The sequence below is a fragment of the Pantherophis guttatus genome, chromosome 15, assembly GCF_059756535.1.
Source record: "Pantherophis guttatus breed Tessera chromosome 15, ASM5975653v1, whole genome shotgun sequence".
Lineage (NCBI taxonomy): Eukaryota > Metazoa > Chordata > Lepidosauria > Squamata > Colubridae > Pantherophis > Pantherophis guttatus.
Genome location: NC_142077.1, coordinates 12567471 through 12593381, shown reverse-complemented (window position 1 = coordinate 12593381; position 25911 = coordinate 12567471). Strand labels below are relative to the sequence as shown.

The window sequence follows — 25911 nt, the reverse complement described above, 5'->3', positions numbered from 1 at the left end:
GCCACATCTTACAAGGAGAACCTCATTAAGATGTTTTATAGATGGCACTTACCACCAGCCCGACTTGCCAAAATACACCCAAACACTTCGGCGTTGTGTTGGAAATGTAAATCAAAAAAGGGGACATATTATCACACTTGGTGGAAATGTAGGAAAGCCCAACACTATTGGCAAGATATAAAAAATATTATCGAAGAAATAACGAACATTCAAATAGAAAACAGTCCAGAATTTTTTCTATTTGGCATGATAACGGCACAACATCTTAAGGAAACGAAATATCTCATCATACATATCTTGACAGCAGCAAGACTACTGTTCGCGCAAAACTGGAAATCAGACCAACTCCCATCCAAAGACAAAATCGTTTTTTGTTTTTTTTTGGTGTTTGCTTTTTATTTTTCTTCTGTCAAAGTCTAAGTTTTCCTTTGTTTTTTAAAATATATTTTTAAATATTCCTTCATTTTCTCTGACCCTTCCCTCCTTCTGATTCTGGGCTGCATCTGAACAGAAGAAATCAGATTTCGCATTCAAATCCTCCAGTTCTTTTTTTTTTTTTTAATATTTTATTAGATTATAGAATAAAATACAAAAAAAAAAAAAAACCAAAGAGGAAGAAATGGGGGGAGGGGAAAGAGAAGTGGGTGGGGGAGGAGAAAAGAAAAAAAAGTGCTGACTTTAGACTTCCTCCGTTGCAGTAAAATAAAGCATTAAAATAGAATCTCAACTTTTTACTTTTCCATAATAATCTAAATAGTTTTGTAAAAGAAAGCAGATTTCGCATTCAAATCCTCCAGTTCTCAGGGACGACAAAAGTCCCGCCTCTCTTTCTCTCTAGTGGCTGCTTCTATTTCTGGCCCGCCCCCTTCGTCATGACAACCCTGTAACCAATGAAACGGGGGGAAGAGACGGTTGCCTGGGAGCTTCCCTGCCCTCAGCCTGATGGAGAAGAAGCTGAAGAAGCCAAGCCAAAGGGCGGGGGGGTCAAATAAAGAGCAAAATTCAAAGCTTTGTGGGGGGGATGAGAAAGAGGCAAAAGCTCCCAGAATTGCAGAGGGAGGGGGGCTTAAGCCCTTCCCCAGAAAAGGCTGCAATGAAGAGGCTCTCCTTAGCTGGGGGGTCTGGAGGGGCCACAGGGGACCCCCATCTTCCTCAGAGTCATGGAGGGTCCCCTCCAGGGTGAGGTTGGCTGCCTTTTCTTCCAGGGCAACCCCGGATCCCCCTTGGAAGACCCAGCCCTGCATGGCTTCTCCCCCACAGGAGCCTCTACTGGAAAGACACGGAGCCCAAGAGAGGCTGGAGAAACCCCGGGGGCTGCGTCCCCCCAACATTAAACTCTGGGACCCATAAACCAGGTTAGTCTCTTCCCAGGAATGCCCCAGATCCCCTCCTCCTCCCTGGCCATTCTGGGCTTTCTCTGTGGGTCTGGGCTTTGCTTTCCCCCCTGAGTGCCCCATGCATGGAAAGAGGTGGCTGAGCAACATGAGATATGGTCTCCCCCCTTCCCAGGACTCAGAAGATGGAAGTTAGATTTTGCAGATCAGCTTTCCATCTACAACACGAAGGTCCTGAGTTCCCCTTCCCTCCTTTCTTCCCTCCCTTCCCCACATGGGATGAGAGGCAGCCTTGATTTCTCCATCTCTTTTCACTTGGCTTTCTCTAACTTCTCTCTTTCTCTCTCTCTCTCTCTCTCTCCCTCTCCCTCTTTCTCTCCCTCTCCCTCTCCCTCTCAAAAATGTGATTTTTGTTTAACTCTGCAAAGTTTGAAAAACTAGTTTTTCACTAAAGTTGATTTTGTTCTTAGAAACTGGCTGCACTATTGCATCAGCCCTTTTGTGCGATGCCCTTGAGCATTAGCTTTCAAAATAAAGTAAATTTTGGTTCCAACTCAGCTGGCATCTATTTCAGATTTGTGGAAGGCTCTGGCATTAATTGGCCCCCGGAGTTTTGTCTTTCATCACTATACAAACAAATTTCAGATTTATTTATTTCAGCCACTGGTGCCATGTATTCCCTGCATGGAGCTCCCAAAACTGTAAATTCTAGATGATGGATTTAATTCCATCTCTGCTTTTGTTATTTTGAATCACATGGGGATTATTTCCCTTTCGTTTCCCTCCAGAGAATTTCCCAACAATCTTTGACTGCAAGAACTAGCTGAATAATCCAGGGATCCCTCCTGAGAGGGAGAATTATGATAAAAGTTTCAGCTCTGCTCTTTGGCCGAATCCTCCAGGGGAGACTTTGGGCAGAGAAATATGGAGGTTTGGGACAGGCAGAGTCTGTGCTCTTGAATCTACGTCTCCCTCCTTTACAGATGAAGCTGAGTGTTTCTCTGTGTTGAGAAAAAGCAACTGGATGTTCCACCTTCTGAGAGTCCTTTGATTCTTCCAATTCTTCTTTAGAAACAGGAAAGGGATTCATTGATTCATGCCATGAATTATGGACCTCCTGCTTCTGCTTCTGATGCTGCTTTTGTCCCATCCAGTCTCTGGGAAGCTGAGAAGGAAATGCCCGCTGAGTTTGGAGAACCAGGATGGGAAACCATGGAGCTACTACAGACCAGGAGACCATCTAATCAGTATAGTCTTCAGTGGAGATGAAAGATTGCATACAAAGTTGCTTTTCAACGTGGCTCCTTCTGTTCAGTTTGTTTTCCATGATTGGTAAGTCATTCAGGGTGGAGTTGCAGTCCCTCCATTCTAACACTCTCCTTCTTTTCAGTTTTTTATTTTTCATTTATTCCTATATTGGGGAATATGTCTAATTTCCTGAATGATTTTGATTTCCATGGCTTCTCTCTTTGGTCTGATTTTGTGAAAGAGACTCAGAAAGGGGTCTGAAAAAAGGCTGAAAATACTTCAGTTTATTTTGCTCTCTCAGTTCAATCCTTAATTTATCACTTGAATAATGGATTTTATTTAAAGTAGTGGTGGAATCAGTTGTAGTTGCTGTACCTCAGCCCATTTCCATATTTGTGTAATTGATCTTTGCTTTTGGATCAATGTTGGTTTAAGACTCAATAGGCTTATGGAGGATTATATATATTATATATAACAAAAGTATTTGTTGTGGCTGTTGATTATAAAAACTTTCTTTTCAATAGGATTTCTTATGAATTTTTTTATTTCTTACTATTCATTTTTAACATTCAACTGGTCAACAAGAATTCCCATCTCTTGCACAATCTCACACTTGGCTACAACATCCATAACAACTATTTGAGCACTTTCCACACTTCAGATGCCGTGCTGGACATGCTCTCCACTGGAGAAGCCAATGTCCCCAACTACAGCTGTGGAAGGAAGGAGAACCTTCTGGCTCTTCTTGATGGAGCCAAGAGGGAGATCTCCATCCAGATGTCAACATTAGGAGGCACCTACAAAGTCCCACAGGTTTGTGTGTGTGTTTCTCCTTCTGGTAAAGTGAGGGGTGGGTGGTGGTGGGTGAGCAACAGATGCAATCATGTCTTCACATTTTCACAGATAAATAATGCCTGCCCTATCCAGTCGGATTGAAGTTGGCAATAGTAGCATTTTACCCATCAAAAAAGTGGAATAAAAATTACTCTAGCAATTATAGGCCAAATAGACTAGCAGATATTGAGGTAAAATTTATGCCATGATCCTCTTAGTTAAACTTGAGAAAAATTCATTCCTTGCATAAGAACCAGAATGTTTTAGGTAGAGTTAAATGCTATATAGATTTTATAAGAAATAGTGGATAAATTAATAATCTAATATTGGCAACAAATTTGTCCTGAAATATCTAATCTATATCAGTGAGGTAAAACAAGGTTTGCTGATTTCTAGATGTTAGTGCAGCATTTGACTCAATAAACAGAAAATTATGATGGAGAAAATGTTTTGCCCTCAAAATGGAGCTCAGACTGTTGGCCCTGATCCAGGCCCTTGTTTGAGAGGGAGGTTTGGGCTCAATGGAGCCATGAGAAGAAGGATCTATGCTTACCAAGGGGGAAGGGAAAGATGCATATTTGAACCCTTGTTCTTCAGTCGAGATATGAATGACTTACTAGGACTAATGCAGGATCAAAAAACAGATCATAAATAAACATTATTTCATTTTTGACAAAAATGACTAAATCAGTGGACCAATGAAATGCAGTGCATGTAGTATACAGTACTTGGATTTCAGAAAGGCTTTGACAAAGTAAACCACAACCTATTTTTCGGGAAGCTAAAAATATGTGGGATAGACAGCATCACCCCCAGATGGAGTCAGCCTGTGGTCCTCAGTGGAACTACGTCTGCATGGAGGGAAACAAGCAGTGGGGGACCCCAAGGTTCCATTTTAGGCCCAGTTCTCTTCAACATCTTCATGAATGATTTGGATGAGGGAAGAAATGGAGAAATCATCAAATTTGAAGACAACACTAAAATGGCAGGAATAGCCAACACCTCAGAAGATAGGCTGATGATCCAGATGGATCTAGATAGACTTGAACCCTGGGCCTATCTAATAAACTGTAATTCATTGTAGAGAAAAGTAAGGTTTTATACTTAGGCAGGAAAAACCAAATGTACACTTGATGAGGTGAAACCTGGCTCCATAGCAGTAACTGTGAGAGGATCTTGGAGTCTAAGTGGACAATCACTTAAATATGAGCCAGCAATCTGTGGCAGCAGCCCAAAAAGCTAATTCAGTCCTAGGTTGCATTAACAGAGGGATAAAATCAAGAATACATATGAAGTATTGGTACTGCTTTATAATGCCTTGGCAAGACCACACTTGGAATAGTGCATCCAGTTTTAGTCTCCATATTATAAAAAAGATATAGAGACTCTGGAAAGAGTGCAGAAAAGATGATTAAGGGCCTGGAGACTAAAACATATGAGGAACAGTTGCAGGAATTCAATATGTCTAGTCTAGTGAAAAGGACGAGGGGTGACATCATAGCAATGTACCAATATTTGGGGGGCTGCCACAGAGAAGAGGAGGTCCACCTATTTTCCAAAGTACTAGAAGGCAAGACAAGAAACAATGGATGGAAACTAATCAAAGAGAAAAACAACCTAGAACTAAGGAGAAGTTTTCTAATGGTGAGGAATGGAACGTCTCCCCTTCAGAAATTGTGGGTGGTCCATCACTGGAGGCTTTTAAGAAGAGACTGGACAGCCACTTGTCTGGAATAGTATAGATAGATACAGATTAACAGAGTTGGAAGGGACCTCGTAGGTCATCTAGTCCAAGCAGACTCTACACCATTTCTGGCAGAGGACGGTCCAATCTCTTCTTGAAAGCTTCCAGTGATGAAGCTCCCACAACTTCTGAAGGCAACTTTATCTCTTTATTTCCAGGTTGAATCTCTCCTTGTTCAGTTTCCATCCATCATTCCTTGTCCGGCCTTTGTCCGGCCTTTGGGTGCTTTGGAAAATAGCTTGACCCCCTCCTCTCTGTGGCAGCCCCTCAAATATTGGAAGACTGCTATCATGTTTCCCCTGGTCCTTCTCTTCACTAGACCAGCCATGCCCAGTTCCTGCAATCATTCATTGTATGTTTTAGCCTCCAGTCCCCTAATTCTCTTGGTTCAATCTATTTCTCGGGAAGCTGAAAATATGTGGGATAGACAGCATCACCCCCAGATGGAGTCAGGCTGTGGTCCATTCATTGTATCTTTTAGCCTCCAGTCCCCTAATCCTCTTGGTTGCTCTTCTCTGCACTTTTTCCAGAGTCTCAACATCTTTTTTATAGTGTGGTGACCAAAACTGGATGCAGGATTCTAGGTGTGGTCTTACTAAGGCTTTATAGGGTGGTATTAGTACCTCTCTTGATCTTGATTGTATCCCCCTGTTAATGCGATTTAGGATTGCATTGGCTTTTTTGGCTGCCGCTGCACACTCTTGACTCATATTTAAGTGGTTGTCCACTAAGACTCCAGGATCCCTCTCACAGTTACTGCTATTATGCTTGGTTTCCTGCTTGAACAGGGGGTTGGACTAGAAGACCTCCAAGGTCCCTTCCAACCCTTTTATTTTGTTATAAGTTCTGTTATACGTACACATGTTTAGCCTGCTAAATTCCTATTGGAATCCACTGATTTACACAGATAATGTGATATTATCATACTTACAGATTGGATTGTATAGACTTGGATTGTTTTGTCTTAATAATTATCTGATAATTTATAAAGCAAGTTATGGTCTTTGTGAAATGACATCATAGCCATAGATGGTCAGCCATTAGAGCAAGTAACACCTTTCCTTACCTGGGGTTGTTTTCTCTGAGCCTGAATCTTGGCTCCCTCATCATCCAAGGAGCTCAGTTAGAGAAAGGGCAGGAGTGAAAGTGGTGCTTAAATGAAAACCTCTCAGCTCTCCAGCTTCCTCAGCCCCAATTATTAAAGTATCTGAGGCCCAGTTTTCCCCCATGTTCTTCCATCAATCTGATGTTTGGGGCTTCAGAGAGAAACCACCAGCAGAACCAACCCAATCTCAGCCTCTGAGGAGGATCTTGGGGTGGGTAAAAGGACTCCAGCTGCTGCCCTCAGAGCTGATTTGGGAATTTCCACAATTTCTGCTTTGTCTAAATTCAAAAAATATGGGTATTATTTGCATAAAATTTAACGTATGGAAACTGACAGACACTGAAAATTGTGGCTGTTGGAACAGAGAAAACTTCAATTAAAGACCAAACTTGGATTATGCAATTGACAAATCTTATTAGGCTTTGAGGTCTGCCTGTTTCTTGTATAACTGGAGAAAGAAGTTAGACAATTTCCTCCAGAAAGAATCTGGGATATAGAAGCAAAAAAAGATGCAGCAATCCTCGAAAATTATAATAGGCCCTTTATTGGAATAGAATACTCCAGTTGGCATTTGCATGCGTTAATCTAATTGTGATAAATTGTAGGGGTGATATAGTAATATGATTTACATTTTTATTGTTTTTTTAATTTGCTTATTATTTTCCATTATTATGATACAATCTTGCTAATATTCTGTCTTTAATATTTTAAAGAATGTCTGATTAACAAACTATTCTAATATATTTATGAGAACCAGGTTGGATTTATTAAAATCTAATATTTTGGACTTGATCTGACCCTAAATATAACACAGTATTATTCATTGCTTTTTCAGATCAGTCATAAAATTGTTTCAGTGGCTCTGAGTGATAAAAGTCAATTCCCCTTTTTCCACCGGATACTCCCCAAAGAAGGATTCCAGTACCCAGCAATTGTCCACCTGCTCCTCCGTTTCAGATGGACCCTGATTGGCCTCTTTGCTTCAGACACAGAAAATGGAGAGAATTTCATGAGGATTTTTCCTCCTATGCTTGTCAGGAGTGGAATTTGTGTTGTTATATCACAAATATTCTCAACAACTGGATACACAACAGCCCTCAGGGATTCCCTCTGTAACTGGAGACAAGTCAACGTCTTTGTTCACTTCATGGAATATGAGTCCATTTGGGAGAGAATTCTTCCTTTCCATTTAACATTAATGCGTCTGCCAGGACCCATTGAAGGGAAAATCTGGATCCTCACAAATTTTGCAGGGTATCCAATGAAGAAGCGTAGACTTCTCAAATACATCCATAGTGTTTGGATCTATGGTTTTCTGGGGAAAAAAAGGCCAAAAGATTCTGCCTTTGAACCCTATTTCTTTGTGGAAGAAAAGTTTCAAGATCTTTATTTTCACTGTTCTCTTTCAAAGAACGTCTTTTCTGTCAAAGGCCGCAGAAGATGCACCCAGAAAGCCCCACTGGAGACCCAGGAGAAAAGGAACAGGATCCGGGCCCCAAATTACTATCATCATTACAGTATGATGGAAACTCTGGCCCAGGCCTTGAATGCCGCTTATTCCTCCAGATCAAGGAGAAGAAGGAAGGAGGGAGAAAAGACTTTGGGGTCTCCAAGGCTGCAGCCATGGCAGGTATGGGGGGCCCAATATGGATCCATTAATCTTAGATCCTTTGGAGGAGGAATTCAGAGGAGAAGGAAGGGAATAAACTCAACAGATCTGTCCAATTCAATTACTCAGGGAATAACGGTTCCAAAGAGTAGATACCATGGCATTTTAATAGTAAACTCTGTTGATTTGAAAATGCTGTATTCTTTCTTAAATGAATTCCTGTATTCGTGGGTTTGTGATGAGCATGGTGGAATTTCCCCTTTGTTCCGTCCCCACTGCAGGTGGGTCTGTGTGCAGCTCAACAGGCAGCTAAACCCCCCTCTTCTCCTCCAGTGAAAGGGAGCCTGGGGTGGATCTGGGTGTTTCATTGGGAGAAAAGGGCACGGAGAAACTGAGGAAATGCAAAGAGTGAGAATCAAATATAAATAGGAGATAGGCAGCATTAACTAAGAGCCAACAAAGAAGCAGCTGGAACCTCTCCAGCGATGCTCCGTGTGAGGGACGGAGGCCTCCGGATGACCATGTGTCTCGGTCAAACCGGCTGCTTCCGTGTCCTCCAAAGGCTGAGAGAAAAGGGAGTCTGGCTTCAGACCATACAGTTAGGCTTATCTGCCCCCGGCCACTAGGTGGGGCTAGAGCAACAACAGCACAATAGATACATGTTGTGGCATGACAACCTTCATAAAGGGCCATTCTCCTGCCCTGTGGAATGAATTGCCCCTGGAAATGCGTAAGATCTCCGACCTCCGTGTAGTTCGCTGTGCCCTCAAGACCCTGCTGTTCCGCCAGGCTGGGCTATCAACGTAATGATTTTAAATTAGGTCTTTTAAATTTTGGGGGTTTTAAATCTGAGCCGAAACTATTTAATAATTTTAATTATTTTTAATTGATTTCTGTCTTTGTGCTTTTAATAGGCTGTACACTGCCCTGAGTCCTTCGGGAGAAGGGCGGTATAGAAATAAAATTATTATTATTATTATTATTATTATTATTATTATTATTATTATTATTATTATTATTATTATTATTATTATTATTATTATTATTTAATCTTTAGTGAGATTCACAGCCTTTGAGGCTGGTTAATAGCTCAGCAGCTCGAGTCCTAACCAAGGACCTAGGAACTGTTAAGGTATCGTCGGAGGATGTAAGCTGTTCTGAGTAAGGTGGTTTTTTGTAGAGTCAAAATGTTCAAGTCTGGCAAATTTAGAATTTCTAAATAACGGGGTAGCCCTTTGGGTATTGCTCCAAGGGCTCCAATTACAATCGGGACAACACATGATTTCTTTTTCCACAGTCTTTTTGCACCTGGAGATCTCCCTAAACCAGAGGTCTTCAAACTTGGCAGCTTAAAGACTTGTGGATTTCAACTCCCAGAATTCTCCAGCCAGCTACTGTATATGTAGCTGGCTGGAGAATTCTGAGAATTGAAGTCCACAAGTCTTAAAGCTGCCAAGTTTGAAGCCCCCCCCCCTCCGGCAGCCCATTTTTGCTTCAAGGGGGCTACAGGGAGTCTTCCTATGCACCCCCCTCCTGCCCCATTTTGCCCTTAGCAAGCCTCCCTGCAGCCCCCGGGAGCCAAAACGGGTTGCAGGAAAAAAGGCATTTTCTCCTCACTCGAGTATAAGCTGAGGGGGGCTTTTTCCAGCATAAAAAATGTGCTGAAAAACTCGGTTTATACTCAAGTATATACGGTAATTACGATTCTGAGATCATTTTCACAAACATAAATATTAAGTTTCGTATCCCTCATCTTTCTTCCAGTCCCTCATTCATGTTCTTATATGAGACTCTGTTGTTAGTCAAGTCCTAGTTGCTAAAAATCAGATATTTTTCTACTGCTTTTTACATATGCACCCTTCTGTGTGTGCTGATGATAAATATTGTTTCTGGAAACTTGATATTCCTCTCATTAAATTTTATTTTATTCAAAAAGGTAAAATGCAAACTTCAAAAAATAAAACTATTACAAAGACAAAACAAAATTAGATGAAACATTTTTTTAAAAAATTGTGCATTATAAACAGATGAAACCACATACGCATATATTGTTCCCCAGTTGAATACTGACAGATGTACATTTCTCCCCCTTGCAAAATAAGCCCACAATTATAATCTTCTACCGATATATTTGCAACCACTTGACTTGTCATCTCTTTGCTGTATATAAAAAATGTATTTAACAGGCAATCCAATAAATAAATAAATAAATAAATTTCAAAACTTCAAAACTGTCTGTTATCTGCTATTATATTTAACCCTCAGACAATTTGCAGGGGCTTATTATGTACCACAAACCACCACAATCATTATCTCTGATCCATCCTGAATCTGTTCATGATTCAATATCTTTGTTTGCTTCTTAATAATAATTCATTTCCTTTAAACTTTAATTACCATCTTTCCCAGCAACTGCTTTTCATTCCCCAAAGTCACAGGACCTCCTGTAAATTGAAACACAATGACTCTTAAGACTTGTTTTCCAGTTAAATATGACAAGTCCATTCCCCAATCTCCCTCAATCTCCTTGAAAGAATCCATTTCTTCAGTCATCCGTTCTGCCCACTTTGAGTCTTCAGGGTCCATGGCCTCTCCAGCCATCTCCAAGCAGCCTGCCTTCAAACCAGACTCCTTCTTCAGGGATGCCAGCAGCAAATTCACTTCCAGTCCATCCATCCAATCCATCCGATTCAACAATTGTTGCTTGTTTCTGATTATCGCGTTTAAGTTGATTTAAAACCATTGTTATTTTATCAAACTTTTAAAATGAAGTTTCAAATAAGGTTTTTAAGTAGAAAAACTTTATAGTCTTTAAATTAAATGACATCAAATTAGCTTACTCTAGGATCTACATCCTAGATCAAATCTTGCGTGAAGTGGATTTATCAACTTGACTGTATTAATGATAACATAGAAAAATTGATGTCCAGTAGCAAAAAGTTATCCCTAACCTTCAATCCCTGGCCCATTAATTAAAGTATATAAAGGTTCCCCCTATGCTCTTGTATGGAGCAGAAGTTTGGGATTTATACTCAACCACAGTACTAGAACAAACACAGTCCCAGCACCTGAGCTGTATTGTGGGGGTAGATCTAAGGACATCTGCTGCAGCAGTTAGAGCCGAATTGGGAATGTATACAATTCATCCACTGTCCAAGATCAAAGATAACCACTGGCACAAAGTCAATGAAATGGAGACTGATAGACTCTCCAAGTTATGCTTAGTAGAGCAGATAAACTCACAATCACAAACCTCTTGAATCACTAAACTGATTAATTTTGGAAGTAGCTGTGGCCTTCCTGTCTCTTGCGTAACAGGCGAACAATAAAAAAAAACAGCTGCCCAAAGAATTAAGGATGTAGAAGCACAAAATGACATGGCTATTCTTAGTAATGTGGGTAAGTTGAAATGGCTGAGCAAATACAAACCTACTTTTCAACTAGACAACTATTTAAAGTTACAACTGCCAAAACATCCTAGGGAGAGATTTACGCGAGTGAGATTCAAACAGCTGGACACAATGGTCAGATATGGGAGATTCCACTCTAGACCTTATAATGGAGGTCTCTGCATTGGCAGAGTGGCAGAGGCAGAAGTCCTGGCTCACATCCCATTTGATTGCTGCCTGCATAAGAGGGTGAGAGGCAGGTACCTTGGTCCATAGACCAAAGGAAGGACCCATTGGGAATCCCATATCAAAACGATTCACCTTATCTGCAGCCAGAATTTGAAACAACATTTAATGCAGCTCAGTACTTGAGCAAAATGGCTCAGTTGAGATCGGCATATGTGGGGCTGATTGGGGTAGACTGAAGGGGTGATATTGAAATATAATTTTATCATATTTTATTTATCCATATATTATTGTATTCTATTCCAATCTCATTTTAAATTGTTTTTATCGGATTTTAGTAATTATTTGTGTTTGGAAATCTGCACTTTGAGTTGGCCCATGGACTAATCAATCAAGTAAACAAACAAAACCTTCAGGTGTCGTAGGAAAAATTTAAAAAGACTAAAAATTATTTCAGTATCACATTGAAGACAGTTTTTATCCACTTAGTTATCATACCATCCACCCCTCAGTTTTCTAATCACATCACACAATTGTTTGTGAGTCCTTTACTGAAATCCAGTGATATCCCCATAATCTATTTAGGAAGTGCAATGATGGGTGAGAATGACTTTTGGGATGAGGAGAAGAGAGGCTGCCTAGGGAAGGATCAGAGAAGAGGGGAGAATCCAGGGGTGAAATTCACTCACCTTCCCTACCGGTTCGCAAATGTGTGCGCACTACCACAGAGCCCTCATCAGAGCCTCCCCCAGACTCCAGGACTGGCCCATGTCCCTCCCCAACCTCCTCACTGTCCGAATCTCCTGCCAGCTCCACTGGCCACTGGTGGGCCACAACAGCTATACGGATTCTTCCTTCGGCTTCTGTCAATCCTGTCTCCAGGCGCAGAAGTGCATTTGAGACACAACGTGGCATCTGGAGAATTGATCTGGTGAATTTGGACTGAACTACTTCTAATGATGTAAAACATGAAGCTGACGGTCCGAGCAACGTCCCATAAAGGAGCTGTGCTAGCGACTTGGGCGCAAAAAGCTGAAGAGCATCAGGGACATAGTAGCCTCCCTTTGTGCGGAAACAATGAAGAATGGTGCTGGCTGATATTTGGCCCAGGGCAGCTGCATGTTTCTTGAACCCTTGGCCTGAATGGCCACCCCCAGGGATTTGAAGGGGCTTCCCTGCTCTGTTTTGCGGCCATTTAGATACCATGAATCAAGTTTTGGCCTTTTTGATCTTTCTCATCATTGATGCCCAGTTGATTGTAATTGCAGTGCTGGAGAAGGGCTCGCAAGGCTCTTTTAAGGCCTTCTGGTGTCCTGGAGAGGATCACAGGGGCATCTGCATAGAGCAGGAGGGCGATGCTTCGGTCACCTATTTTTTGGGGGGATGTGATTTGGTTTGTTTAGCCATTTTACCATGCCGGTTATGTAAAAGTTGAAAATCAGGGGGGTCAAAATGCCCCCGTTTAACCCCCTTTTGAGTTTTAACTGACTTCGAGAGGGACCCCTGCATATCACACCTCACCTTGAGGGATGTTTTAGTATGTAGGGCAGGTAATAGATGAAGAAACCTGTGGTCAATTGAGGCAGCTTCCAGCTTCTCCCATAGCTTAGTCCTGGGAACCGTATCAAAGGCTGCCTTGAGATCTATGAAGCAGGCGTAGAATGATGCAGGTCTATTTGATATGTATTTTTCCATCAGTTGATGAAGAACTAAGCATTGATCGGTAGTGCCTCTCCCCTCTCTAAGCCCGGCTCCCTCTTCAGCGATCAAATACTCCAGAGCCAGCCACTCTCCATCTGGAGGTGTTTTCCATCAGGATGACCAGGGAGAAGATTAGCCTGACAACTTTCTTCTTGATCAACCCATCCTTTCTGGGAATCAACCTCTTGTTTTCAAAGAGTTTATGAATAACCCTTTTTCCCCCTCTCTTCATTTTATTTGTCATCTGCTCCAAAATGTTCCCTATAATTGACCAATTGTATCAAGTATATTTTCTCTATGCTTTGTCAGTATACGATGGACAAATTTTTCTCAAAGTTTCTCATTCACTTATGAAGATAATGATAATATTTGAATCCTAATTAAGCATATTTGCAGATCAGACAATTGTAGAAGAAAGATTCAATGTGGGATAAAAAACAAAGTTTTCTACTTTTCAAATTCCTGGATGTTCCCATTCTAGTTTCATCCCTTTCTGGAGAAGAATGAATTTTGGAATATTTCTGATAGAAAACTGTACTTGGACCAAAATGGAGAGATAACAGGAGATCTGGGCTTTCACGGCTTCTTGGTTCTCCCCAAGGAGGATGTCAGGAGAGAGACTCTGGCGTATTTTGAGAGACAGAGGCTTACTATCATCCAAGATGCTCTTTCACAGCTAAAGTTGCTCAATAAGGTGGGAGAAATTTTGGTGTCTTTTCTCTGTTTTCCAAAGCCTGAGGTCTCATTTCAAGTGGGCAAAGCAGGGGTGAAATACTACCAGTTTGCTCTGGTTTGGGCAAACTGGTAGTAAAAATACTTTTAAAAGGTAAAAAAAAGGTTCCAATGATCGCACAGCACAGCTGTGATCATTGGAACCTTTTTTTTACTTTTTTAAAGCATTTTTTTACTACCTATTCACCAGTAGTAAAAAAAAAGCTTTAAAAAAGTTTTAAAAAAAAGTTGGCCAAGCCCACCCAGTCACATGACCCACCAAGCCACGCCCACAGAACCGTTAACAACAAATTTTCCATTTCACCACTGGGGCAAAGCCTGGAGTCTCCAGGGTGGTTGGCCTCCCATGCCAGGTGGTGTCATCTCATGGAAGCTCTTCAAGAGACGGGACCTAAGTGGAGTGGCTTTGCCATGTTTTATGGAAACCTTTCAAGATCTTACTGGTCAGAGGTTTCTTTCTTCATTGCAGTTTAATTTCATATTAAAAAACCTAATATAATAAAATTTCCTAAATCTTTTACAGTAAACTTTATTCTCAGTTTTAATATGAATATATCATCATATTTAAATCTTTTTTCAATTCCATCCCTCTAGACTTTATTAAATAGACTGAGACTGATTCCGGGCTTTATTATTTACTACTAATTAATTATTTGGATTAAATTATGATTTTATTGTACTTGTTTCTTAACTTGTGTTCGCCGCCCTGAGTCCTTTGGGAGAATGGCGGCATATAAATACATGTAATAAATAAATAAATAATAAATAAATAAATAGAAAAGTACTTTATTGTAATGTTAAATTCTGAAAGCAAAAAGGAGGAACTAAAGGAAGAATCTGCCAGTAGTTTTACCTCCTGCATCTGTTTAGAAGTAGTCAGAGGTTTCATATTTACCCCAATGAAGACCAGAGGCTACTTGTCTCCATCCATTTCTCCCTCCATTTTCCATGGATGGAGAGTCCTAATGTATTTTCTTTGGCATTCCTTGTTTTTCTGCTCAGTCCCTGCCTCAGTCCAAATGTGTGGAAAGTTGCCATCCTGGATTTGTCAAGAGGGCTCGAGAAGGAGAGCCAGTTTGCTGCTACGACTGCGTTCCTTGTCCGGAGGGGACCTTCTCCACTCAGGAAGGTGGGTCACACTGAGGAAAATGGGAGGCTTTGTGGAACTGGATCCAAATTAAAAAACAGATTGAAGCTCACATGGTTTTTTATTTTTAACTGCACAATTTCTTATCTAAATGGAAGTAAATCAAGAAGACTTGGAAGGAGGGGCTGGGAAAGAGATGGGAGGAGGGATGGCAGACTGAGCAAACTTTACTAACAGCAGAGGAAATAACTCTTCTGCTTTTTAATTTGGATATGTGCTGCTAAGTTCACCTTTCTAGGAACATCTTTGAAACTTGATGAATTGTTATACGTCCACCTTCTGAAAGGCCTTCAGAAGTTGTGGGAGCTTCATTACTGGAGGCTTTCGAGAGGAGACTGGACTGCCATTTGTCAGAAATGGTGTAGGGTCTCTGCTTAGGCGGGGGAATGGACTGGATGATCTCTAAGGTCCCCTCCAACTCTGTTAATCTGTAATCTGTATATTGGATCCTCCCCTTGAGGATCACTGAGAAGGTGTCACTGGTCCATAATGTGGTGCTGTGGATAATTATGGAGGGAAATCATTACACAAATAGACTGGCAGTCATGTAGATCAATCAATCAATCAATCAATCAATCAGAATACAGCTGGAAGGAATCTTAGAGGTCTTTTAGTCCTACCCCCTGATCAAGCAGGAGACCTTATGCCATTTCAAAGGAGTGACTGTTTAATGAAATTGTTAAGAAATACTTCTTGGAAAATGCCTGGGGTATCAGCTGTTATCCAAAGAAGGTATTTTCTGTAAGATAAAAGGACAGAATATTAAAGAAATATTGCTTTTTTTGCTTTCTCAGATACCGAAAAATGCACCAAATGCCCAGATGATAAATACCCAAATAAGAACAGAGTTCAGTGTATCCCCAAAGTTATAACCTTCCTGTCTTATGAAGAACATCTGGGCATCATCCTGGTCTCTTTTGCTCTACTCTTGTTCCTAAACTCAGGCCTTGTTTTAATCATCTTTATTAGATACCGAGAAACTCCCCTTGTCAAAGCCAACAACAGGGACCTCTCCTACATCCTCCTGGTCTCCCTCCTGCTTTGCTTCTTGTCTCCTTCTCTCTTCATTGGTCAACCAAGGAAAGCCACCTGCCTTCTCCAACAAACAGTTTTCAGCATCATCTTCTCAGTGGCCATTTCTTCTCTCTTGGCCAAAACCATCACGGTGGTGTTGGCCTTCCTGGCCACAAAACCAGGAAACCGAGTGAAGAGATGGTTGGGGAAGAGCTTGGCCAACTCCATCATCCTTTCTTCTTCTGCTGTCCAAATTATCATCTGCTCCACCTGGCTGGGAGTTTCTCCCCCCTTCCCTGACTCTGACCTCCACTCCCAGCCTGGAGAGATCATCCTGCAATGCAACGAAGGGTCCGTTATCATGTTCTACATCACCCTCAGCTACATGGGCTTCCTGGCTGCCATTTGCTTCACGGTGGCTTTCCTGGCCAGGAATCTGCCTGGGGCCTTCAACGAAGCCAAGCTGATCACCTTCAGCATGCTGGTCTTCTGCAGTGTCTGGGTGACTTTTGTGCCCACCTACCTGAGCACCAAAGGGAAATCCATGGTGGCTGTGCAGGTCTTCTCCATCCTGGCCTCCAGTGCTGGTCTGCTGGTCTGCATCTTCATCCCCAAGTGCTACATTATCCTTCTGAGGCCAGACCTCAACACAAAGGAGCAGCTCACAGCCAGAATAAATGTAAAAACATGAGATAAAACACAAATATGATACTGGAAGAATTATTAAAGTTTCTTTTATTTGAAAGGAGATATTCTTTCCATTTAAGATAGTATGCAGGAAAAGAAAATAATATCTCTATGTTTCAAAATGGGAAATTGTTGAATGACTGGAATTCTTCTAGCTCTCTTCCCTTTCAGCTCAATAAAGAGAACTCTGTAAGAGTCATTCAGTGAAATTTTCTGTTCAGCAACAACTATTGAATGTGACACCTTATAAAAAATAATTTGGGCACTTGTTCCTACAGCTAAAAGTGTGTGTGTGAGAGAGAGAGAGCAGGAAAAGAGGCCAGGAGGAAGCTGTGGGAACAGCCTGGTTGCCTGATCACCTCTGTCAGAATGCTGGAATGATGTGAAATGCCATGTTTGACCGACTCTCAGCTGGGGAGGGAAATCTTCATCTCTCTTATATAATTCTTTGTTGATTTCCTGATAAAACCTCCTTTGCAGAAAGTGTTCAGCAGAAGAGCTTCTGGGATTTCAGTTTGGGATTGGTTTGGGGGGGTTTTTTGTATGTGCTTCACACCAAAATAATAAATAAATATTAAAGTGTATTAAGAAATTGCCACTGTATTTTTTTTCTTTCATCAACCGTAGAATTAAAATAGCAGTTTTAGCAGAAATTATAATTACTACCTAAAGCAATTTCTCTGCTCCTCTTCCAAGCTTGTCTTGTCTGTGAAGGGCTGGAGAAGACGTCCAGAGAAAGGGGACCTTGAGACTCTCCCCAGAAGGAGGTTGAGGGGATCCTGTCTAAAGGCAGCCGCATCACTGACCAGGTCACAAACCTTCAATGCTGCATAATATTCATCCAGGTCCAAGAAGGAGATGAATAGAGCGGGGGGGACACTTCCAGGTTTCTAGGAAAAGGCACCCATGGAAGCTATTCTGTTCTCCAACCACACAGATTGCTGATGAATTGGGAATCAATTTTATGTCTTATAATGGCTCTTAATTGCAAACAGGATCCCTTTGCAAATTCCATTCTAAGGAGATAAGGAAAGCTCTGATGGATCAGACCAAGATCAGTCTAAGATTCACAGTGACCACACAAATTCCTTTGGTTCTCTCACAAGCAGAAGGCAGAGAGACTTATGGCTTTGCCCAACATGGAACAGGCATTTTCCCACAATTTCACTTTCCTCCATCACAGCACACAATATTGGACTCAGCCATCTCACACAGTAGGAATCCCCAATTCTGATATACCACATCAATCTGAGGATATTTTTCCAAGTTTCACACCCCGAATCAAAAAGTATTAAGGCAGGACTGGAACAGAGGTGGGTTTCAGCAGGTTCTGACCAGTTCTGGAGAACCGGTAGCGGAAATTTTGAGTAGTTTGGGGAACCGGTAAATTGCACCTCTGACTGGCGCCACCCCCATTTATTATCTCCCTCCGGAGTCCCAGCTGATTGGAAGGAAATGGGGATTTTGTAGTAACTTTCACCTGCCACGCCCACCAAGCCAAGCCACCTCTAGTAGTATTTTTAAGTTAATTCTTGCTCTCTTTCCTTGCCACACATATTTCCACTTATTTTCTTCAGCTCTTCAAAGTACTTTGTCTCCAGTTTTATTGGTATAGTTTGAAAGAAAAATAATATTTTTGGTAATACATTCATTTTTATTAATGCTATTCTTCCCATTAGTGATAATTGCAAATTTCTCCATTTCTCCAGGTCTGTTTCGATTTGTTTTTTCAGTTTATAATAATTGTCTTCCTTGAGCATTGCACATCTTAATGTCAGATGGATGCCCAAATATTTCACTTTGGACATCCAATTTGGATGTCCAGTTTCTCCGTCATCTCCTTCTTTTGCTTTTCTCTCATATTTTTAACTAATATTTTTGTCTTCTCTTTGTTGATTTTCAGTCCTGCTACTTTCCCATATTCTTCTATTTGGTCTAATAGTTTTGTCTCTATTGGAGCTTGCATGATAAACACCAAATCATCTGCAAATGCTTGTAGTTTGTATTCTTCTTTTTTGATTCTCATTCCTTTTATTTCCTTTTCCTGTCTCACTTTTCTATTTAAAACCTCTAATGTCAATATAAATAATAACGGAGATAAAGGGGATCTTTGTCTTGTTCCTTTTCTGATTTCTATTTTCTTTGTCATTTCACCTTTGCCGTTTGGTCTCTCTCTATATAGTTTGGATCCTATTTATGAATCTGTCTCCAAAATCCATCATTTTCAACTGTTTTATCATAAATTGCCATAATTCACGTTGTCAAACGCCTTTTGTGCATCTGAAAACAGCAGCGCTATTTGCTTCTCTGAGGGTAATTCATAATATTCTAATTCTGGGGAGCCAGGAGGGGATCTGAGGGGAGAAGCTCTGGCCTTGGGACTCAGGGGCTCAGCCAGCCTGAGGGGGAGACAGGGAGGCCCTGAGGAAACTCCGGGGCTTCAACCAAGGTGGACTTTATTCAAGGAGCCAAAAGAAGAGATTAAGTTCCACACACAGAACAGAGTCTGAAAAGGGATGAAAAAAGCCACGAAGAGAATTCTAGCTACATCCAGTTTCCTCCTTTCCCTCTTTCTACTAGAGGTTCCCGCCACAAAATGGAGGAGGCTGCGCTTTAGCTGTCCCTCTCACTGCCTGTAGGGGGCAGTCTATACTCTGGCCTTTAAGCCACACCTGGCCTCCGCAGGCAGCGAGAGGAACAGCTAAAGCTGGAAAAGACCCCGCATCCTCCATTTTGTCGCCCAAGTCCCTTTTTGGAGAGGATTCTTTTGCCCTCCGTAAAGAGGGGAGGAGTTAGAATAATGGACAAATGGAGTCGAAAGAGACCTCAGAGGTCATCCCTCCAACTGCCCAGTGAAGGGTTTACTAGAGCGTCTTTCTCAGCCTTAGCAACCTGAAGAGGTGTGGACTTCAACTCCCAGAATTCCAGTCAGCACTCAGGGTCCTTCCTCCACGGGGTCCTTCCATGATTTAGCGGTCCCTCTCACTGCCTATAGGGGGCAGTCTATACCCTGGCCTTTTAAGCCATACTTGGCCTCTGCAGGCAGTGAGGAGGACACCTAAAGCTGGCAAAGACCCCTGTGTTCCTTTAGGTACATTTTCACAAGGCCTTTTGGATATGAATAATATTTAATCTTTTGTGGTGTTTCCCTCTCAGCTCCCCTTCATCATCTGGGCCTGGAGAGGAAAACCTGGACTCTCTGGAGCTTTCATTCCAGATCCAAGGGGCGACATTTCAATCTGGGCTCCATCCCCAGAGAAGGGGCAGAATCTGGGGCTCCCTGACCTCTCCAGGCGACCAACGGTTCCCCCCTCAGAAGGAGCCGCTGTGGCTGAAGGGAATTCAAAGCCCCTTCTGGATTGGCTCATCCATGGATAAGCCCCGCCCCCCAGGTGAAGGCAGCCATTTGGTGGTCATTTTTCAAATCTCAGGTCCAGGCCAATCAGAGCCTTGGCTTGTGATGTCAGAGGCTCCTCCTGAGCTCATTGGCTGGAGCTCACCATGGCAACCTCCAGCATCCTTGGAGAGTCTGGACCACATCATGGAGGCTCTGCTCAACATCCCTGGAAAGTGGCTGGATTGGATGGCAGCACTGGGGGCATCGCAGGGCCTCCCTCGCCTGGGCTCCTCAGGAGGGAGAGACCCTCCCCTTTAAGGCAGAATTAAAGGTGGGGGGAGATGAGTGAAATGGGGTTCAACCAAACATGACAAACGTGTTGATACCTGCCGTGTCTGCAGCCTCCATACCTGTCATCAAACTCCTCATCCACCATCTCGAAGGTCCTTGTCTCCAGAAAGGGGCTGGGGCTGGCTGGCTGGCTGGTGGTGAAGTGCGCTAGAAAAAATCTGCAAGGCTTAAGGCCCAAAAATTGGCTCCAGACTGTCCCAGTTGGATGGAGATTGTGACCCCAAAGCTAGAGGTTGACCTGTTTAATGATTTGGGGAAATTAACCTAAACTGTGATTCCCTTGGCCAGATAGTAGTTATTTCCCAAACACACTTGGCCTGGCAACTGAAGTATTCATTTATTTTCATTTTTTATTACTTAGGTTTTTATACCACCTTTATTATTTCTCTAAATAGCTCAAGGCAGTGAACCCATCTAAGATTCCTTCATCCCCACAAAAACAACCTTGTGAAGGCTGAGAGAGAGACTGGTTGCAGGTCACCCACCTGGCTTTCGTGGCTGAGATGGGACTCGTAAGTACTTGGGGGGGATCTGTCTTAATTCCAATGGTCATCACCTTTTCCTGTTATCAGAAATCATAGCAATACAAATACGTCCAAATTGATGGAGAGCCGATATCGACTCCTTTGGAGGGTTTTGAGCAACGACATGCCTTGAGTTGGACTCGGAATCAAATGGGAAGTCAGGAGAGTTTGAAGAGAGATCAGTATTGAGGGATTCTATTGGTGTTTCTTGAACTAGGCCCCTTTAAGGTATGGGGGAGACTTCAACTCCCACAATTCTCCAGCCAGCCAGCATGCAGAATTCTGGGAGTTGAAGACCATCTATCCGTTAAAGGTTTTTACACAAAGTTGTTGTCGTGTAATTTAATGACTGATGTAGGCTATTGTCATTTGATTGCATTAACCCTCATCTGTTCCCTATTTGTAGGTTAAGGTGACAATGAAAAGGAAGCAGTCAATAGAAGCCTACAGCTGAAAGGGACCTTGTAAGTCAACTGCCTGCCTGCCTGATTGATTGACTGATTGATTGACTGATCGATGGATTAATTCTATGTCATCAAGTTGAATGTTGATGCCTAGCAGCCCATAGATGATTTTCTCCACGTAGATCTGCCCCAACCTGGTCCTTCGGGTCTCCCAACCTTCTCACATCCCCACTAAAGCTGCTTACTAGTGATCCTTCCCTTCTTTTCTTTCCTTCACCCATGTCAGCATTACCGACTTCTCCAGGGAGCTTCATCTGCATTGATTGACAGCATGGAAACTGTGTGGACTCTGAGTGGCCAAAGAGGTAGATGGATGACTTGTCCCCAGTCTGGATTTTCAGGTCTCCCTAAAGTTCACCCATCCATACAGTAATCAAATCCATTAACCTTACCCCAAATTGTCCCCTCCTTCTCTTCCCTTCCACCTTTCCCAGCATTAGGAACGTCTCCAGAGAGCTGGTTTTCACTTGATGTGCCCTCAAATATGATATTTTGAACCTGGTGCTTTGTAGCTGAGAACTGATCTGGGTAGATTATATCTTAAGGTTCCTTTGCCAGGAGACCCCTCTGCAGATTGTTCATTGGTTCTTCACTCCTCCTGCATCTCATTCTAGCAGAAGATGATGGACTCCAAAACTTTAGGAAAAAGCCAGAATGGAGAAGGCAGGTTAGCCATTTAATTTAATTTATTTTTAATTTCTTTTAAACTTTTTTATTGTATGTCATTTTAATCCTTGGCTGTTCACCGCCCTGAGTCCCTTCGGGGAGAAGGGCGGGATATAAATTTAAATAATAAATAAATAAATAAATTAGCAAAATTGGCCCTGAATGGAGAGAGGATGTGACTGTGTCTCCATTTTTCAAACAGATCAGCAACAAGGAAGAAATGGTCATACGGTCAATATCCTTGGGCGATCTCTCAGCAACCACTGATGGTCCCAACCTCCAGGTTGATGAACTGAGAGACTCCTTTGACTTTCAGTCCCAGAAATTCCAGAAAGAAAATCAATGGATGAAAGAACAGCACAGCTGTCTCCAGGAGAAAGTGGATCAACTTAAGACCACAAAGGAAGACATGCAGAAAACCTGCAGAAGACCATGCCATCAGTTAGAGCTAGAGAAGAAATCTTTGGTGAAATACATTGAAGAACTCCACAAAGAACTGCATGAGGTCACTAGCCAAGTGTCCATCTCAACCAAGGGAAGCCTGACTCTGAGAAAGACCTCGAAGAGGTGAGGAACCTTCTGCCAGAGGTTAAGAAGCAGCTCCAGAGTCTGCAGCATGAACTGGCTGAGATGGACCACAGTTACCATGTGGAGAAAAACCACTACAACCAACTGAGAAAGCCAACTGAGAAAGCGTGCTTCAGAATATGAGAAAAAAGAAGCAGAAGGACCTCAAAAGTCTGCAGCAGCCACATCTGACCTCCCAGATCCGGCTCTGGCCAGACTCACCTGGCACAATAGGTATCAAGCCCCCCCCATCTTCTCCCAGGTACATCAGATGGGAAACATGATGTAACTCTACTTTATTGGAAGGGCACATAAGAGAATCTTGCATGTCTGAAAGTACAAATCTCCCACCAAAGCTTTTGAAAGCCTGAAAAGTGAGGGAGGGTCCTTTCTGAGGTTCTTTCTCTGCCAATTATGCACCTGGGGGCTCCCCTCCCCCCTTATCTGATCATTCCCTGTGGAGCATCTTCTCCATCTATTCTTCTATATTGTCATTAATACAGACGGGACAGTTGAAGAAATAGGATTTTTTCAGGATGCAACATTTATATCGACTCTTAGACAAAGCTACTTTGATGTTGTTTTAAAAATACCACCCAGTTTTTAGAACAATATCTATGATTTTCTAATAGAGTGCATAAGTAAAATCCAGTAGAAAAATATATAATTTTTAGCAGGAGAACTTAACAAGCTCTCCTATTTTATATAAGAACAAACAAATGGCAGCTACAATGTGAATCTTTCATTAAGATTTCATTTGTACTTTTTCTCATATCATTTCTTTTTTAAAAATCAATTTTTTATTTCATTCAAAACCTCCAAAAAATGGGGGGGGGGAAATGACAAACAAGCCCCCAAAGCTAAATAAAACTAGATTAAAAAGTGCATAAAAAAGAAAAAAAGGGAAGAAAAGAACCAGTTCAGGTGAGGAAACCAGGAGTAAGGGAAAAAACCCCTGCTGAGTCTGGCTGCCATCTTGGGGAGAGTCGGAAAAGCACTTTCCTTCCAGTGGTTCAGCAGCTGCCACCCCTGGATGCTCAGCCAGCAGTCCTGAGTCCTGCAGGTCATTTTCCACCAGATGTCCAGGAATTTGAACCCCTGGCACGGTCCTTCCTGACCTGGGCAACTGGAGAGCCCACCTGGGTTTCTGTCATGTGTGTTTTTCCCTATTGTTTATGGGAGAGGCATTCTTTGTCCGATTCCTCTCATGAGTCCTGTCCAGTATGGTTGAACCTCAGGTGTAGCCCTCATCTTCCTCTGAGCACACAAGCCCCACAACCACGTCAAGGTCCTGCCTCACGGGGGGATTGTGGTTCTTCACACCGTCAGCCAGATTGGATGTCAGCTCTTCCAAGGAAAGTGGCCTTTGGCAATTGACCGATGGTGAGGTTGTCAATGCCATGGGTGTCCAAATGGGGCTCCAATTGTTTTGGGATTTCACTGATGGCAGTTATTCATCATGGGGCAAAAAAAGCACCAATTTAATATTTTAATAATAAAATAATAAATAAGCAAGAAGCAATAAACAAATAAAACTTAGCAACCTAATTACTATTTAAAATTACCAGGCTCCCACTCTTCTTTCTTTTTAGCTTCCAAGGCCAGCCATCCCCACCCAAAAACCCAAAGCAGGAAATGCAGCGCAACCAGGTGACCTCAAGAGACCCCAAATCCTCTCCCTGCAGCTAGGACTCTTCTTGTGGACAAGTCCTTGGTCCACTCACTTCTTCCCGCCTCCAAGTTGTCCACTGACTGCAGTCACCTGGGGTTTTCCGCCTCTTGAATGGAATCCATCCAAGAATTAAATAACAATAATATCATCATAATGGGAAAAACCTGATAACCAAATTAGTTCAAACGCTTACCAACCATCACATTGTCGTGCAAGGTAGAAAGTCTACAGACCCCATTAAAATGCTGAGACGTTTCTGAGGTTTCTGAGACACCAAAATAAATAAATAAATAAATAAAAATCAGACCAAAATAAATCTGAAAGAAAGAAGATCTGAAAGAAGAAATATTTAGAGAGCAATCTTGAATTTAAAATTAATTTATTGCAGCCTCAAATACACTAACAGAAGAAAAGGTATATTACATAGTTATATATATTGCATGTATAATACATATTTACATACAGAACTGCTGCGGCCATCCAGAGAGAAAGCACCAAAGTTCCTTGGAGACCCTGGAAAGTGACCTTGTTCCTCTTTGGGGTCCATGCTTGGTTTGGCCTCTGCGTTGAAGGGGTTGCAAGTGTCACCAGAAGCACCAGCTGAAGATGAGGAGGCGGCCTCCATCACTGTGGAACCTCCATACCGGAATCCATCACTTCCCATATCACCATCATTGATGAAAGACGATGCCAGACGTTCAGCCTTGGTCAACAATGCGATGGTTGGCATCTCAGCCGTGGCCGCTGTTTGTCCTGGGGCAAAAGAAGCACAGACTGAATATTTTAATAATAATGAAACAGTAAGCAAGAAACAAAACAAAACTGAGCAACCAAATTAAGATCAAAGGCTCCTAGTTTTCTTTCCTGTTGGCTTCCATAGTCCAACCACCCCCACCCAAAACTCCAAAGCAAGAAATGCAAAACAACAAAAGGCATTAAGAATTAAATAACAACAACAATAATAACAATATCTTTCAAATAGAAAAATAAAGAAAAACTGACAACCAAATAAGTTCAAACACTTACCAACCATCACATTGTCGAGCAAGGTAGAACGTCTGACATCCTTCTTCGTTCATCAATGATGGTGATTTTGGGGTTGATGGGTTCCGGTATGTAGGGCTTCACCATGATGATGGCGGCCTCCACATCTTCACTTCGTTGCTCTAGTGACACTTGCAGACACCTTTTTCTGGGGATTGGAGAAGAAAAAAAGAATAAAATATCACTGACTGGTAAATTGTTTCTTTAGCAATGATAATAAGGCTTATTCTTAATGGGGGCTCCATTACTGGAGGTTTTCTAGAAAAGATCAGAAAACCATTAGGGGGTTGGACTAGAAGACCTCTGAGGTTCCTTCCAGCCCTGAGGGATTCTATCCTTTCTCCTGTTAGTCCCACCAAGATTTTGAGGGGCTTTCATTGCCTTAAGGCTCCCCAGGTTGTGGGGAGGCCACTCCCCTGATCAGGAGCAACTTACCTGCACTGGTGGAAGAAAACGCAGAGGCCAACCAATGCATAGACCCCAAGGACAAACAAGGTCACTTTCCATGGTCTCCAAGGACGTTCTGGGGTCTGTCAAGGGATGGTCACAGCAGCTC

General features: G+C 42.2%; 1 protein-coding gene and 1 long non-coding RNA gene across 4 annotated transcripts; both read left to right on the top strand.

The window, feature by feature from the left end:
• The first annotated feature begins 2372 nt into the window (after window positions 1-2372).
• On the top strand, window positions 2373-17320 carry LOC148111916 (vomeronasal type-2 receptor 26-like). The gene is made up of 6 exons (XM_087879167.1): window positions 2373-2666; window positions 3107-3395; window positions 7101-7895; window positions 13632-13844; window positions 14885-15011; window positions 15824-17320. Exons 1-6 carry the CDS (start codon window positions 2443-2445, stop codon window positions 16732-16734), a joined length of 2559 nt encoding a protein of 852 aa, XP_087735293.1. The 5' UTR covers window positions 2373-2442; the 3' UTR covers window positions 16735-17320.
• A 2947-nt stretch (window positions 17321-20267) lies between these two features.
• Window positions 20268-23541, top strand: LOC148111915 (uncharacterized). Of its 3 annotated transcripts, none has more exons than XR_015729978.1 (6): window positions 20268-20398; window positions 20814-20930; window positions 21349-21406; window positions 21633-21711; window positions 21841-22073; window positions 22275-23541. It is a non-coding gene; the product is annotated as an uncharacterized LOC148111915 (long non-coding RNA). The 3 variants fall into 3 exon arrangements; XR_015729980.1 differs by lacking the exon at window positions 20268-20398 and adding an exon at window positions 20416-20510; XR_015729979.1 differs by lacking the exon at window positions 21633-21711 and having other exon boundaries at window positions 21965-22073.
• Window positions 23542-25911: the final 2370 nt, after the last annotated feature.

Coding starts and splice junctions, on each gene's coding strand:
- LOC148111916 (XM_087879167.1), top strand. CDS start 2,443: ATGGACCTCCTGCTTCTGCTTCTGATGCTGCTTTTGTCCCATCCAGTC. Junction 2,667..3,106: donor CAGTTTGTTTTCCATGATTG/GTAAGTCATTCA, acceptor TCTTTTCAATAG/GATTTCTTATGAATTTTTTT. Junction 3,396..7,100: donor GCACCTACAAAGTCCCACAG/GTTTGTGTGTGT, acceptor TTGCTTTTTCAG/ATCAGTCATAAAATTGTTTC.